Genomic DNA, 14,650 nt, shown 5'->3' on the forward strand with positions numbered 1-14,650 from the left:
ATTCAAATTTTTGGGTGGCTCGCTTTGCTCGACTCTCCCTTAGTTTTATAACGATCGAGGCTTACTTTGCTTGAGTACTAAAGTCAAGTACAATTTAGAAACAATATCACTTAAAATTTTTTTTAAAACGACATCTTGCCTCACATTCAAAAATTTTTGTAACTTGATCTTATTGGCACTAAAAAACTTACTTTTGGAAATAAAAAAAAAAATAGATCAAATAAAAAAAATTTACATTGCTGCCATATTTTTTTAAACGGCCCACTCTACCCCCACTTTTTTCATTTCTATTTAAAAAAAATTTTTTTCTAGTAAAAAATAAATATGCAATAATTTTACATACTTTCAAACTTGTATTCTAGGTAAAATTATCAATCGTCGTTAATATAGGTAACATATATAAATATATACATGTACATATATAATATTATGTGTAGCAATAAGATAACAGATTGTTATATATTTATCAATTGGAAATAATACGCTCATACCGCGCAACTTTTCCGAGAATTCCCGTAGGAAAAATTTCATTTTCCACGATCCTTATATATATACACATATGTGTTCTTCAACGTCACATTCTGTTTGCTTTTTACTTGAAATAATATCGCGAGCATTGTCTTATCAATAATAAAATAAACAAAAAAATAAAAACAACACAAAACAAAAAAGTTATAAGTTTTAGCAAAAGTTAACAAAATGGCGACTCAACAAAAAAAAATTCACATATGACATATTTTTCAAATGCACACAAAAGCGCACAATGTGATATAATGCAATTACGATTTATAAGAATGTAAGGCAATAAAAAAAAAAAAAGTTGAAATAAAAATGAACGAATTGGGAATTCAGTGAGTAGTAAAAAGAACAATGAAAATTAAAATAAAAAAATTCTCGACAAACGAAATATCTACAATTGATTGTGATTGACGGTGAGCTACAAGCTCCATCTAATTGCTGGGGCGTTGACCGACTTCAATTATATTTTCTACTTTATTCGACACTCCTTTTATCTCCGTCTTCTTTGATCTACATTTCAAAGCTAAAAAATTTACAATAAATACAAATAAAAAAAAAAAAAAAATACAAAGCATTCAAATCAAAATTTTAATTAATTCACTTTTTTTTTATTCGCATGTAATTAAAATTTTTTTCATTGTTTACTTTATACTCTATAGATAAAATAATAATTATTTAAATTTCAAGGTCGCCATTAAAAAATGGTGCATTGCGGTCAAAAGTGCGTTGGCAAGTTTCCATGTCCTCATTTTATTGCACATCCTTTTTATTCCTACTGAGACTCTATTACAAATAATTCAATTCAATCCAAATAACTTGGGCTAAAATTACCCATATACAGCCGTAGTCGAAAAAAATATATGAGTAAAAACATATTTATTATTGTTTTGTTTTCTGTTGATAGAAGATAAATAAATCGACGACGCCAAGATTGTTTTTCAGAGCTAAGAATCGATCAAGGGATAGTTTGTCTGACGCCTTTGGTTTATCTTATCATCAAGATAATGACTAGATATTTAAAAGAATTACTCACGACTGTCCCTCCTTTCATCAGTTGCCACTAAGACATTCGGTAGTTAACTATCTTAGAAAAATTTACTCCAATTATATTTCGGAGATTAATTCACTCGAGTTTTTAAAATTATTTTAAATTTTTGGATTATTCCAAAGCTTCAAAAGATATGACAAAACGCCATAAACATTTAATATTTTACCGGATGCTATTAGTTATCGGTATACCGACGGTATATTTTGCATGTATTAGTTTTACTGGATTTATAAGTAATAAAAGTTCGGAAATTGATTATCCAATAAACGGGAGAAATGCAATACGTAAGTTACAAACATTAATCCTTGATATTTATCTTTAAAAAATATATGTAACAATAAAAAGTATCGGAAAGTATTTCATTTTCATGCTGAATCAAGATAAATAATTTTATCGATGTTGGTAATAATAAAAAAAAAAAATATGTATCTTGATATCTAAACACGTCAGGTGCTTAAAGTTCACATATTTCATATTTCCGTTTTTTTTAATGTATGTACATTTATACTTTTTTTTTTTAATGAGACTTGGATTTTTTTTTAAGGATTACGTAAATTAATGCAGGTTGAAGAACCGGAAGTTAATGTTAGCAATCGATGTATTGCGCCAGCGATTGAAGAATTTCCATCGGATGGTTTCACGACCGAGCAAAGACGCTCGGGATTTATAGTAATTCATATAATCCTTGCTATTTATTTATTTTTACTGCTCGCGGTTGTTTGCGATGACTTCTTTGTTCCTTCGATTACGAGAATATGTGAAAGTAAGTATTTATTGTTCATTGGGGTACAATGGGAAGCTTAAAAATTTTGTGAAAGAAATTTTTCTAGTTAGAAAAATCTCGCGGCCTTTGCGATAACGGATTTTTAAATGGAGTCTATACATTTTATGTACCCTAATAGTGCTGCCAGCGCCTTAAAGTTTGCCTTGATTTATTTCTACTAAAGTAATTTTTTAAAAATTTACGCGTACTCAAAATTTTGAAGAATTTGTTTTTTAAATATCTGGGGTATGACGGGTTTTTTTGAAAAATGATTCAAAAAAAAAAATATTATTGTGAATTTTAAAGTGACGTAATGTACTTGGGGTGAAAGGGGACACTGAAAAATTTTTGAAAAATTTCATCTTATAGTCAATGCAAACTTTTGTGACATCGCATGGTCCACTGAAATTTTTTTTTTAATTAATTTTAATGCGAAATGAGAGATTTGATGGAAATAGAAAAAAAATAATGAATTTCCGGTACTAAAAGATTAAAAAAATTAATTATTTATGCAATAGATTTCCCATCGTGTCTCTCCCTATTGATATTTATTAATATGATTGAATTTTGTTTTTATTTATTGTAGAACTAAATGTATCAGAAGATGTTGCTGGTGCAACATTTATGGCAGCAGCATCATCCAGTCCCGAATTATTTATAAATGTCGTCGGAACTTTTGTAACTCAAGGTGATATTGGAATTGGTACGATCGTGGGTTCTGCAGTATTTAATATTCTCGCTGTTCCTGCATGCTGTGGACTCTTTGCTAGTCAGGTATTTTAAAATTGTCACATAAAATAATTATTTTTTAATCACTTAACTATAGGGCCAGGGTGAGCAAATAGGACCGGGTAAGTAAAACTGACCACCCCAAAAATTTGGTAGAAAATTCTTTTTTTTTCCAAAATTGTTATTAATTATCATTTACGTCTCTTATCATAATTTTTTGACATTGAGTATTCAAATTTTTTTTTTTTCGGCATTTTTATTTACTAATTGTATTGCAAATCTCTTTTTTTTTTTACTTAGATTGGATATAAACAATTTTATTAAAGTCATTTTTATTTAATAAGAGAAAAAAAAAATTTTGTCAGTTTTTTGGGGGCAGTTCGGTTTGCCCGCTCTGGTGAAAAATTGCCCGCCCTTCCCCTGTATTTAATAAAATTAAATAATGTAAACAATAAAATTTTTCAGGCTTTAGAACTTGATTGGTGGCCAGTGAGTCGAGATTCTCTAGCCTATGCCATCACTGTGGGTTTACTTATTTTAGTATTTCGTGATGGCCGAGTTGAATGGTATGAAGGATTAATTCTTGTCATCACTTATATTCTATACATATTAAGTAAGTTCAATGTAAAATTAAATTTTCAATCGAAATATAATTTTATAAACATTCAATAATTTTTTTTTATCAGCGATGTATTTTAACAAACGCATCAGTCGGTGTATGGGCTCAATGATATCCAAAAGAAAGGAGTACAAAAATTTAGACAACCGACCTCTTTTACCAAAACGTAAGTATTTATTTTTAAATTTAAAAATAGTCCAGGGGGAGAATTTTTATTAAATAAAATTTCTAGTCATAATGAATTGTCTAGGATTTTTTTTTCAAAGAAGAAAATTACCAGACAGGGGTAATTTGGATCATTAAAAATTTTTCACAAAATATTTTTCAAATTCGTAGTCAGTTTCAAAATTTTATTGTAATTTTGCTCAATTTCCTAAACAATAATTTTTTTTTTCTGTTTAAAATTTATGAGAATTTGAAAAAAAAATAATCAATCATGTAAATTTTGTTATTTTTCATTAGGGGGTTAAACTGCACCCCCCCCCCCCCACTCACCCTCATTTTATGATACTTGTGAATAAAAATAATTGTTTATTTTTAGATTGCGAAAATGGAAAAGTAAATAGTTTTGAATCTATCGAAGATGAACATCTTGAAATAGTAAACATGACAAATTGGCCAGAATCAATGTGGGAAAAAACCTGGTGGGTAATAACCTGGCCGATAAATTTTGTGTTGCTGATAACGATCCCTGATTGCCGAAGAAAATCATTGAAGTCTTGGTATCCAGTTACATTTGTAATGTGTGTTGTTTGGATAGCTTCAATGTCATTCCTCGTTGGCTGGGACATAACAATTATCGGTGATTATTTATCAATACTTAATGATGTTAATAATATAAATTAAAGTAATAATAAATATATAGTGAAGAAAAAAAAAAACTTAAAGCTCAAATTGTCAATTACAGGAGATACTCTAGAGATTCCGGACTCAGTAATGGGTTTAACATTTCTTGCCGCTGGGATGAGTGTTCCTGAGGCTGTGTCTAGCGTTATCGTAACAAATCAAGGTAATCAAAATCAATAATAATAAATATAAAAAGCAATAATAATAATAATACACTGTAAAAAAATTCGTGGAGTAAATGCAGTAAGTGCGGAGCAGATGATTATTTATTTATTTAATTCCCTTGGAGTAAAATTCACTGAAGGGGAGTTTATTTTAACATAAAAACTCCGGATCAAAGTAGATGCAGGTTAAAAATAAAATTCATATCACTCCAAAATCACCCCACTGCAAAAAAAAACTCCTGGCAATTTTATTATAAATTACTGTGATCATTGGAAATTTTACTATGACCGTAGTAATGTTTTCATGTGTCCATTACAATATCCGGAGAATATTTTCTCCGTGTACTTATTCCGTACACTGTAAAAATCAGAAGTAAATTCGGATTTTATTTAAACCCGAACTCACTCCGTCAGAGTTTCGAAGTTTTTAAAAAAATCACTCCGCATACGGAGTAAATAGGGAGTTTGCTTTTTCAGGTGAGTGATTTTGGAGTGATCTTGATTTTTTTTAACTCGCATTCACTTCAATTCGGAGTTTTAATTACACAGAAAAAAAGGATTTCTTGGCACAAGAATTTTTTACTCGCCCCAAGAAAATTTTTTGCATTATGAATTGAAAACAGAAATTTTCTTACGGCGAGAATGAATTTTCTCAGAGCAAGAAAAAACTTTTTGAGTCAATAAATTTTTTCTCGTACCAAGCAAATTTTTGTGTTCAATTTATAATAGAAAAAAAATTCTTGCGCCCAGAAATTCTTTTTTTCTGTGTATAAAGTAAACTCCCCTTCGAATTAGATTTTATTCCAAGGGGATTAAATAAATAAACAGTCATCCGTTCCACATTCACTCCGCAAATTTTTTATAGTGTATGCGATATGATTTTTTAAAAAAACTCCGACTCCAATTAAATTCTAACTAAAATAAACTCCATATTAACTTGGAATTTTTACAGCCTAATAATAAATAATAAAATTCTATTAAATAATTTTTCAGGACATGGTACCATGGGGATCAGTAACTCAATTGGTTCAAATGTCTTCGATATACTTCTATGTCTTGGATTGCCTTGGTTTATAAAAGCTACATTTATACCAAAAAATCCGGGATTACATTACGTTCAAATAAATTCCGAGGGACTAGTCTACAGCTCGATATCACTATTTTCGACTTTAATTCTACTTTACGTGGCTTTTGCATGTAACAAATTTCGACTTGACCGTAAAGTTGGTTTTACTTGTCTATTTATGTACGGATGTTTTCTAGTAATAGCTGCACTTACTGAACTAAATGTATTTTTTAAAGTTAATCTTCCAACATGTGTTCATTGACAAATCCTGCGGCTTTAATCGCCGCTTATAGGATAATACATTAATTATATTTTAATTACTAACTAGTTATTGATGTTTTATAGTGCTACTTAATCAACTTTATTGATATATTATATTTAAATTGTTGATATATATATAAATATATACATAATTTAAGTTATTAGTTATTATACTCAAAAGTCGCCTGATAAATGATAAGAAATGAGATAATAGATGAGATTACTGTTATCTTCTTTCGAAAAAACAGGACCAGTTTTATTCCTATGTGGATATATATCTCTGATATTGATCTCGTGGAGTGTTACCTTATCAGCTGTGTTGCTTAAAATTTTTTTCATTTTTTTTTTTTTTTTTTATTGAAATAATTAAATGTACACGTGAAACTATTTTTTATTATATTTAATTTTTATATTAATTGTAATAATGATAAGTCTGTAGATAATGAGTTTGTAAAAAAAAAAAAAGCGAGTTTTGTAAAAGATATAATTAATTGGTATGTTTAATACTTTGGTTTTGTCGAAAAATATCTGATTAAGCTGAGAATAAATATTTTAATTAAAAAATACAATGAAAATATTAGATAATAAATATTGAGTTAAAGTTGGAAATATTTTTTTTTAATTTTGTTATTTATTTGAATAAGAAAGATAAAGAATTAAAAATTTTTAATTGAAGTATTCGGTATTACTCATATATTTTTATTGATAGTAATAAAATATGGGTAAAAAAAACGGCTGACCTTGCAGACCAACGCGAAAACTTTCTACTGAAATTTGAAAGGTTTTTCTTCGTGGAAGCGAAAACATCGAAATTAGTCATTTTTTAAGTTTTTGTTAATGGTGATTATTTAATTAACGAACCGAGAGAATTAATTTTTGCAATAATTTAAAAAATTTTTAGTAAAAATCTCTTTTGAGTATTGAGCCAAATTTATTTGAGAAAAATTTGTATCCCTGAAAAAATTTAGTCAATGAAATTTTGCAATGCAGATAATTCACTTAAATTTTGCGGTATTCTGAAAGGAAGATTTGATATTTGAAGCTAAACAAATTTAAAAATTTTTAATTCTTTAAGAATTTTTATTTTCATAGAAATATTTGAGTAGTTAAACATTTATTTAAACTCTTATTAAATCTGTTTTGATGATACCTCTTGTTAATGCCTCAAGTTCAATTTTAATCAGTTAATCCATTAAAAAGATATGAATTATATACACAAATATACACATATACAGACGCTTTAAAAATAGTCAACTCGCTCGTGAGACCACAAAAAATCGACATCTATTGAAAACGGGATTTTAAAAAATTTCACTGAAATTATTTACTTTTTTTTTATTACAAAACGTTTAAATTTTCATAGAATAAGTGAAATAAAAATTATTTTTTCTTAGTTCATATTGATATTGAATATTTAAAGCTCTTTTATAAGTAAAATTATAGTCGAGCCTTCGATATCGCTTTCCATAATTGTTAATATAATTTTTCTAGTGCAGGGGGTTGTATTAAACTCACCTGAGCACTTGTCGCCCTATAACTTCATTTTTACTATTTTATTTGTTACGATGATGTAGCCGGAATCGGCATTTTTGCCCATTTTTGAGGCCTATAGATCTCCGACTGAGACTTCACGGCTTCCATTAATTGCTATTATCATTTTTCTAGTAAAGGAGGTCATCCTGAACGCACCTGAGCAGTTGTCGCCCTATTACTTCATAATTTGATATTTTTTTCTAAGATTATGTGGCTAGAATCGGCATTTTGGCCCATTTTTGAGGCCTATAACTCTAGCTACGATTCCACGGCTTCCCTTAATAGCTGTCTGAATTTTTCTTAAGCAGGGGGTCGCCCTCGACGTGCCTAAGCAGTTGTCGCCTTATAACTTCATAATTTGATATTTTTTTCTGAGATTATTTGGTCGAAATCGGCATTTTGGCCCGTGTTGGCCCATTTTCGAGGCCAATAGCTCTCCGGCTGAGACTTCACGGCTTCCATCCCTGGTGGAAATTTTTCGGAATATTCTCTGAAAAACACAATTCTAAAGTTCTAAAGCCTTTTTTAAAGTTCTAAAGACTTTTTCAGAGTTTCTCAGAGAAAAGTCCGGAAAATTTCCATCAGGGATTAATTATTTACTTCCGCTTAAACGCAAATAACTAATAAACTTTCGAAAATTTCGGAAACTTGATTAAAGATAATTTGTAGGTAATGAAATTATCTACAAAAAAGGTCCTAGAATATTTTAAGATAAGTCTGATAGTTTCGCCGAAAAAGTTAAATAATACTAAAATTTATTATGAATCCAACTTTGACCTTGAATAACATTTCAAAAATTCAATTTATTGAAAAATTTATTTGATTAATAATTGATGGCAATCCAATCCATTTTAATAAATATTTATTGGTGGTATTTCATCGGCCCCTCCGTGTCAATATCCTCAGACCAACTGTTAAATTTTTATTTACATTTGTTTACAATTTGTATTTTAAATTGAGTGATAAGTGATTATCTGGAATCATTATTTAAATTTAATTTTTTTATATTTAGAACCACGTGTTTAAGATAGGTTAACAGTTTATACCTTAGTTGTTATGTTGCTATTTCCTTTTTTTCATTAATTATCATTATTGTTATCTTTTTTTGTTAATTACGTGTGATTATTGTTAGTTAATTGTTATTCAATTAAATTACTATGTGCGAATGTTATTTAATGCGATATTGGGATTTTTAATATTTGTGATGTAAGTTATTGTCGGTAAGATTGTCATTTTTTTAAGGAATTAGTTGTTGTCGGTATTCGCGTTGTCTTTATCTGTACAGGATATTATACGTATGTCGGTATAGTTGTTGACTATTATTTTATTTTATTACCTCATGTAGTTTGTGGTTGTGTTATTCTCTGATAGCCAAGTTGGCACCTGTGCGAATTTAGCGCCTCATCTAATGATTTGCAATATCCAAATGACCTTAATCGATAGGTCTACGTTAGGTCTGTATAGGTCCACCAAAATTTTCGTTAGGTCCCCTATAGTTTTTTTATAAATAATTTTTTAAATTTTGCAATAAAAAAAATTTTATTTTAGCACCTCATTCAGAACGAAACCAATAAACTTGATCATTTTTGCATTTTTTATCGTTAGGTCCGGATTGGTCTCTAGTTTTTGCATTGATATTATTCATTATATTTGTTTTATTAACAATTATAAATAATTTATTATCCGCGCATGCGCTCAACACTATTCATAGCTTGGCGCGAAATTTCTAGTTTACCTGTCTTGTTTACATTGTATTAATAAAAAAACAATAAATATACATCAACTATTCTCATAAAGCTTAATTAATTATAATCTACAATTACTCCCAATGAGAATCTTACTTGTTGCTCACATGTATATGAGTAAACATATGTCAGTATATATAAGCCACACAAAAAACTATGAAGACCATTATTAAGTTGGCGCGGATATTTAATATTTTTCAATAATCGATATACTAAAATATTGCTCTTTAAATGCTCTTTCAGAATCCACAATGGCTCGAGTCATAAATTTAATATTTAATTAATCATCATCAATTAAAAATACAAAAATAATTTTTGTGAAGCTCAATAAATACATTTTATTTTTAATATTTATGGCTGTCTTTAAATTTCTCTCTTTTTTCTATTAAGAGCAACGATTTATTTAACGAAATATTTAGATTTAATGCTAATAAATTGAAATTATAATTACTATGCATCATTTAATATTTAATTAAACTGTGACGTCGCAGATTGGTAGTGGGTGCAGCGACAGGGGGTGGGAGAAGTCGTGTACATGAGCACGAATATGTCGCTGGAAATTTTGACATGTGCGTGGAATTTAAACAAGTAGTCTAGTAAAATACACATATAAATAAATATATACAAATATTTAAATAAATAAAGATATATGTGTTAATACATATAAATTTTTATGTATTATTAAATAAAATTAGTATCAATTAATAATTATTGATATCAATTACAATAATACTGATAAGGTTACATTAGTATTATAATTATAAAATGGATATTTGGAATATCGCTATTTTAAGAAGTTAGTTTTAATTGTTGATATTATTTTCTAATTGAACGTATTAAGAGTATTTACGGTTATTACAAAAAAAAATATATATTTGCAAACGTAGGGGCATTCTCAGGCAGTGTCCTAACTTTTTAAAAATATTCAATGACTTTGAACTGTCAACAGTATTGAAATTTCATTAATTAGTTTAACAAGATTGGAGTATTATTCTAAAAAAAGACAACGCAGTTACAATTTTGTGGGATGTGAATTGTTAAAAAAATTATTTACAGTTCATATCAATTAGGAGTTATATAAGCGAAATTTGGTAAATAAACTTTAGCCTAAAAAATTTGACATTCCAAATTATAATGTTGACATGAAGATTTCACTGACATTTATTTAACAAATTTCGTTCAACTTCTAACTGATATCAACTATGAATAATTTTTTTTTAAAACTATGTCTCGGCGAAATTGTTACTGCGTTGACCTTCTTTGAATTAATTTTTAGACTTTTTATTAATTAATTATCAAAATTTTAATACGGTCATTACAATTGAAGATGATAGAATGTTTTAAGAAGTGGGGGAGGGGGGCACTGTCTGAAAATGCCTATAATTAAAAATTAATTTGCAGGACGAATGCCATTCCGGAGGGAATACTAAAGGGCTTAATCTAACGACTGGCCAATTAAAACATTAAAAAGAATAAAATGTCACGTTAAAATAAGTTTTCGCTACCATTCAGGTAATATTTTACTTAATGTAATTAATGTTTCATTTTTTTTTTTACTATTGAGAATAATTGTTTTTTTTTAGATGCAATAATATTTTTCGCTAGTAATGAAGTTTAATTTAAGTATAAAAGAATATAATGCTTCGTTTCGGTAACTGTATGATCTATAAATTGAGATTTTTTTTAACGAGTAAGAAAACACTTTTTATTCAAGAAATAAAAAACAAGTTAAAAGTTATAATTTCAAGGAAGGTTTGAAAATTGGTGCTATAAATAAATTACAAAATATATTGTGATCAAGAATATTATCATTAAATAAACCTAAACTCAAGTATGAAAGTATAGTCTTTACTTCTTTTCAGTTTTGCTTGAATAGCAAACAAAAGTATCGATATACGGAGATAGCTAATGTATTAAGTTATTAAACCAAAAAGAACTCTAATTCATGATTGATCTTAAAAAGCTAATAGTCATGAGTTTTTACACTTATTTACTTATTGAAAAATAGATTTTGTGTTATTAATAACGTTTATCATGATAACTAACTAACAGGGATTAGAATTTGAGATTAATTTGAGGGTTCAAATGGGATAGGGTAAAGCTATTTCATAAAAATTTTACTTAAATCTATAAAATTTAGTAATCAAAAAATAAACAATTTGTTATGTTTATACATAAAAAATTGTCAGTTTGTCTACAAAATTTTTAAAAGTAAAAAATTTCATATGATAATTTATTTTTTTTTAAATTCATAATAACTATTACGTGTGAAGCTTGTGCTGCGTTTTCTATTCTGATGATCCGTTGATGTTTAATGAATAAATATTGATTATTAATTATATGTTTCAATTATTAATTAAAAACAGAAGTCATGCCTATTAAAGTCTACTAACATCTGTCTAAATTTTTGCAATAGTAAAGTTTTCTAACTTTAAATCCGACGGTTTTAACATATTTAAATACAAATAAACAAAAAAATGTTAATCAAAGTTTTAATATTTAATCATTGACAATAAATAAACAAGTAAATAAACAAAAAATATCATTTTGACTCTATACATTGGGAAAAAAAAAAAATTGTTCAAAAGCACATATTGGTAAAAAAAAATTTACACTTTGGATCTAAATTTTTTGTACACTTTTTGATTAACATTTTCCTATAAAAATTTAATCACCAATGTATGATTGATACTTTCAGATCCCTGTCTGCATATTGTCTACTACAAATAATGTAATATAAAAATGTAATTATAATAAATAAATAATCATAATGTAATATAAAAATGGAATAGTTAATTATTAAAATATTTAATTATTGATTGCAGATAGTAAGTGGAGTTTGAACGTTACAAGAAAATACATTATCTATTTCAACACTCAATTGTTCAAGAGGATTTAAGTTCATCATTTCTTCAACTTTCTTAGAATTGTTGGAATGCTGATTTTGGATGCTGATAAAGGATTAGTTGTTCATTATAAATTTATACATTACCACTAATCATTGATGATAATGATAAATCATTGTTTGCTGTTTCACATTGACAACAGTTTTTTCGAAATGAATTTTAAATTAATTAAAGTTGATTTAATTAATCGACTAAGCAAATATTTTCTTACTATAAGAGGGAAAATGATTTAAAAAAAATTAATAACAAAATAGAGTTACAAAAACTGCATTTTGATTTCAATACAGTTTTTTTTCCACTGTGCAATTAATTGAATTAGTTTAATAACAATTTTGTTTTTCTTTTTTAATCGATATATAACTGAACCAATTCTAATTATTTGTCTTTTTACAAATATATAATATAAGTAATTTACATTAAATTTTTCTCAATTAATAAACAAACAAAGAATTTTATACTATCCGTTTTTTCAAATCTTAAAAATGATCGACTTACAGTTCGAATTTTTTTCAAATTTTGATGTTGACAACTCGAAATATTTTTGAAACAAACTTTTTTGGATAGGATTCTATCTTTTAAACTAAAAATTGTTGTCTTGGTACTTCAAAACTTTTTAAAAATTTTTTCTTCACCTCTAATTATAATAAAATAAATTGTACTAGTCATATTTTGAACAATTAATAAAGATAAAGTTATGAAATGAGTAATTTATTAAAATTTTCATTAATTTGTGGATGTTTATCCAAGAAAATACTTATTGCCTATAATTAATTTACATTGGACTGAAAGTAAAAAATTAAGAAGAAAGATTATCTAGTAAATAAAAATCAACGCAATTTAAATAGTAACATTAAATCTGATTTAAAAATCCTGGCTATACGAAGTGACTAATGATGTAATTGCAAGTTGAACGATTTTGTATTTTTTTATTTATTGAACTAATTTTTCATGTAACAGCAAATAAATAAATATACTAATTTTGATAAAAGATTAATATATTTTGACATTCGTGGAAATTCAGTTAATTAGAAAGTATATCACTTTATTTGAAAATTACTCGTTATAAATATTCAATAGTTTACTTTAAAAGTTATGAATTTTATAATAATAATGTTTTGCAAATTTTTTGAAAAATTTCAAATTTTAATAAATTTAATTTTTCATTGTTTATTTCATAGAAATTTAATAAAATTTATGAACGATCTTTTGTTTATAATCATTTGACTTATTAATTCTTCATCAATAAAAAATATATTCCTCTTTAATTTGAGGAATTGATAATCTTTAATAAAAAATCAATAATTTTTTGGTTGTACTCAATTATTATTATCTCTTTTTTGTTTTTAATGAGTGATCAATCGTATCGATAGTAATCGACGTAAAATAAATTTATTTTTTAAGAATGTACTAAATATTTTCTGATCAAGCAGAAAAATAATAATTTCAACTTTTATGACGAGAAACAAATTTTTCATTTACTCGATATAGACTACATTTTTTACTAATCACCATATTCATTAGAATATTCACGAAATTCGTGTTAGTAATTGTTACTGGTTTTTATTTAATATTTTTTTTTTTTTTGAGAAAAAAAAATTCAACTATCCCGATAAAAAATGATTTTATCTGATTATATATGAGTATATATGATTATATATGAGATCATATATAATTATATATAATCATAAATGGAATTATATATGATTATACATGGTTATACATGGAATTATATATAATTATATATGAACCTATATATAATTAGATCTGATCAGACCTGGATGATGAAGGCTAGGTATAATCATATATAAGTCTATATATGATCAGGTCTAATTTGATATGAGTCTATATATAATTAGATCTGATCAGACACGACTGATATAAACTTATCTGTAGTTATATATATGTCTATGTTTGATTAGATCTGATCAGACTTCAATGATATGAAACCTATAAATATTTAATTATGTATATAGGTCCAATATATACATATATATATATATATATATATATATATATATATATATATATATATATATATATATAACATAATGTTACAATTTTAATATTAATGTTATTAAATTTTTATTTTCTCAGCTATCAATCAAACTTAAATCCCCATTACTTAAAAAAAAACCGTTCATAAAGCACCCTCAGCGCTTTCGCGCTTGAGGTGTGCAATATTCAAAGGTTTCGGCAGCATTTTAAAAGTATAAATAGATATCGATTTATATATGGATATTTATAAGTTTATAGATAAAAAGATTTGATTATATTTATCTAATGAATTCTATTGTAATTTATGTACAAAACCAAATTCATCATTAGGCGCATTATTCACGTAGGATGTATCAATTTCATTATTTGGGTTAAGTAATGCCATGAATTCGCTTTAATTATAAGTGTTTAGCAGACTAGAGGACCAGACTACCATCAAGCGACTGCCAGAGTTAA

The 14,650-nt window shown here is 26.7% G+C and overlaps 1 protein-coding gene and 1 long non-coding RNA gene across 4 annotated transcripts; both read left to right on the forward strand.

The window, feature by feature from the left end:
• Positions 1–1,546: 1,546 nt before the first annotated feature.
• Positions 1,547–6,624, forward strand: LOC130673436 (sodium/potassium/calcium exchanger 3-like). The gene is made up of 8 exons (XM_057478440.1): positions 1,547–1,851; positions 2,112–2,330; positions 2,917–3,104; positions 3,525–3,672; positions 3,746–3,844; positions 4,220–4,480; positions 4,586–4,687; positions 5,682–6,624. Exons 1-8 carry the CDS (start codon positions 1,701–1,703, stop codon positions 6,014–6,016), a joined length of 1,503 nt encoding a protein of 500 aa, XP_057334423.1. The 5' UTR covers positions 1,547–1,700; the 3' UTR covers positions 6,017–6,624.
• Positions 6,625–9,781: 3,157 nt separating this feature from the next.
• On the forward strand, positions 9,782–13,229 carry LOC130672820 (uncharacterized). Of its 3 annotated transcripts, none has more exons than XR_008990777.1 (5): positions 9,782–10,089; positions 10,695–10,805; positions 10,877–11,124; positions 11,992–12,037; positions 12,119–13,229. It is a non-coding gene; the product is annotated as an uncharacterized LOC130672820 (long non-coding RNA). The 3 variants fall into 3 exon arrangements; XR_008990775.1 differs by having other exon boundaries at positions 9,783–10,089; positions 10,877–11,890; positions 12,119–12,678; XR_008990776.1 differs by lacking the exon at positions 10,877–11,124 and having other exon boundaries at positions 9,796–10,089; positions 12,119–12,667.
• Positions 13,230–14,650: the final 1,421 nt, after the last annotated feature.

Source organism: Microplitis mediator, chromosome 8 (genome assembly GCF_029852145.1).
Source record: "Microplitis mediator isolate UGA2020A chromosome 8, iyMicMedi2.1, whole genome shotgun sequence".
NCBI classification, from domain to species: domain Eukaryota; kingdom Metazoa; phylum Arthropoda; class Insecta; order Hymenoptera; family Braconidae; genus Microplitis; species Microplitis mediator.

Bases quoted from the DNA above. Each gene is read 5' to 3' on its own strand.
- LOC130673436 (XM_057478440.1), top strand. From the start codon at position 1,701: ATGACAAAACGCCATAAACATTTAATATTTTACCGGATGCTATTAGTT. The intron at 2,331-2,916 runs GTAAGTATTTAT...TATTTATTGTAG, and splicing joins GATTACGAGAATATGTGAAA to AACTAAATGTATCAGAAGAT. The intron at 3,845-4,219 runs GTAAGTATTTAT...GTTTATTTTTAG, and splicing joins CCGACCTCTTTTACCAAAAC to ATTGCGAAAATGGAAAAGTA.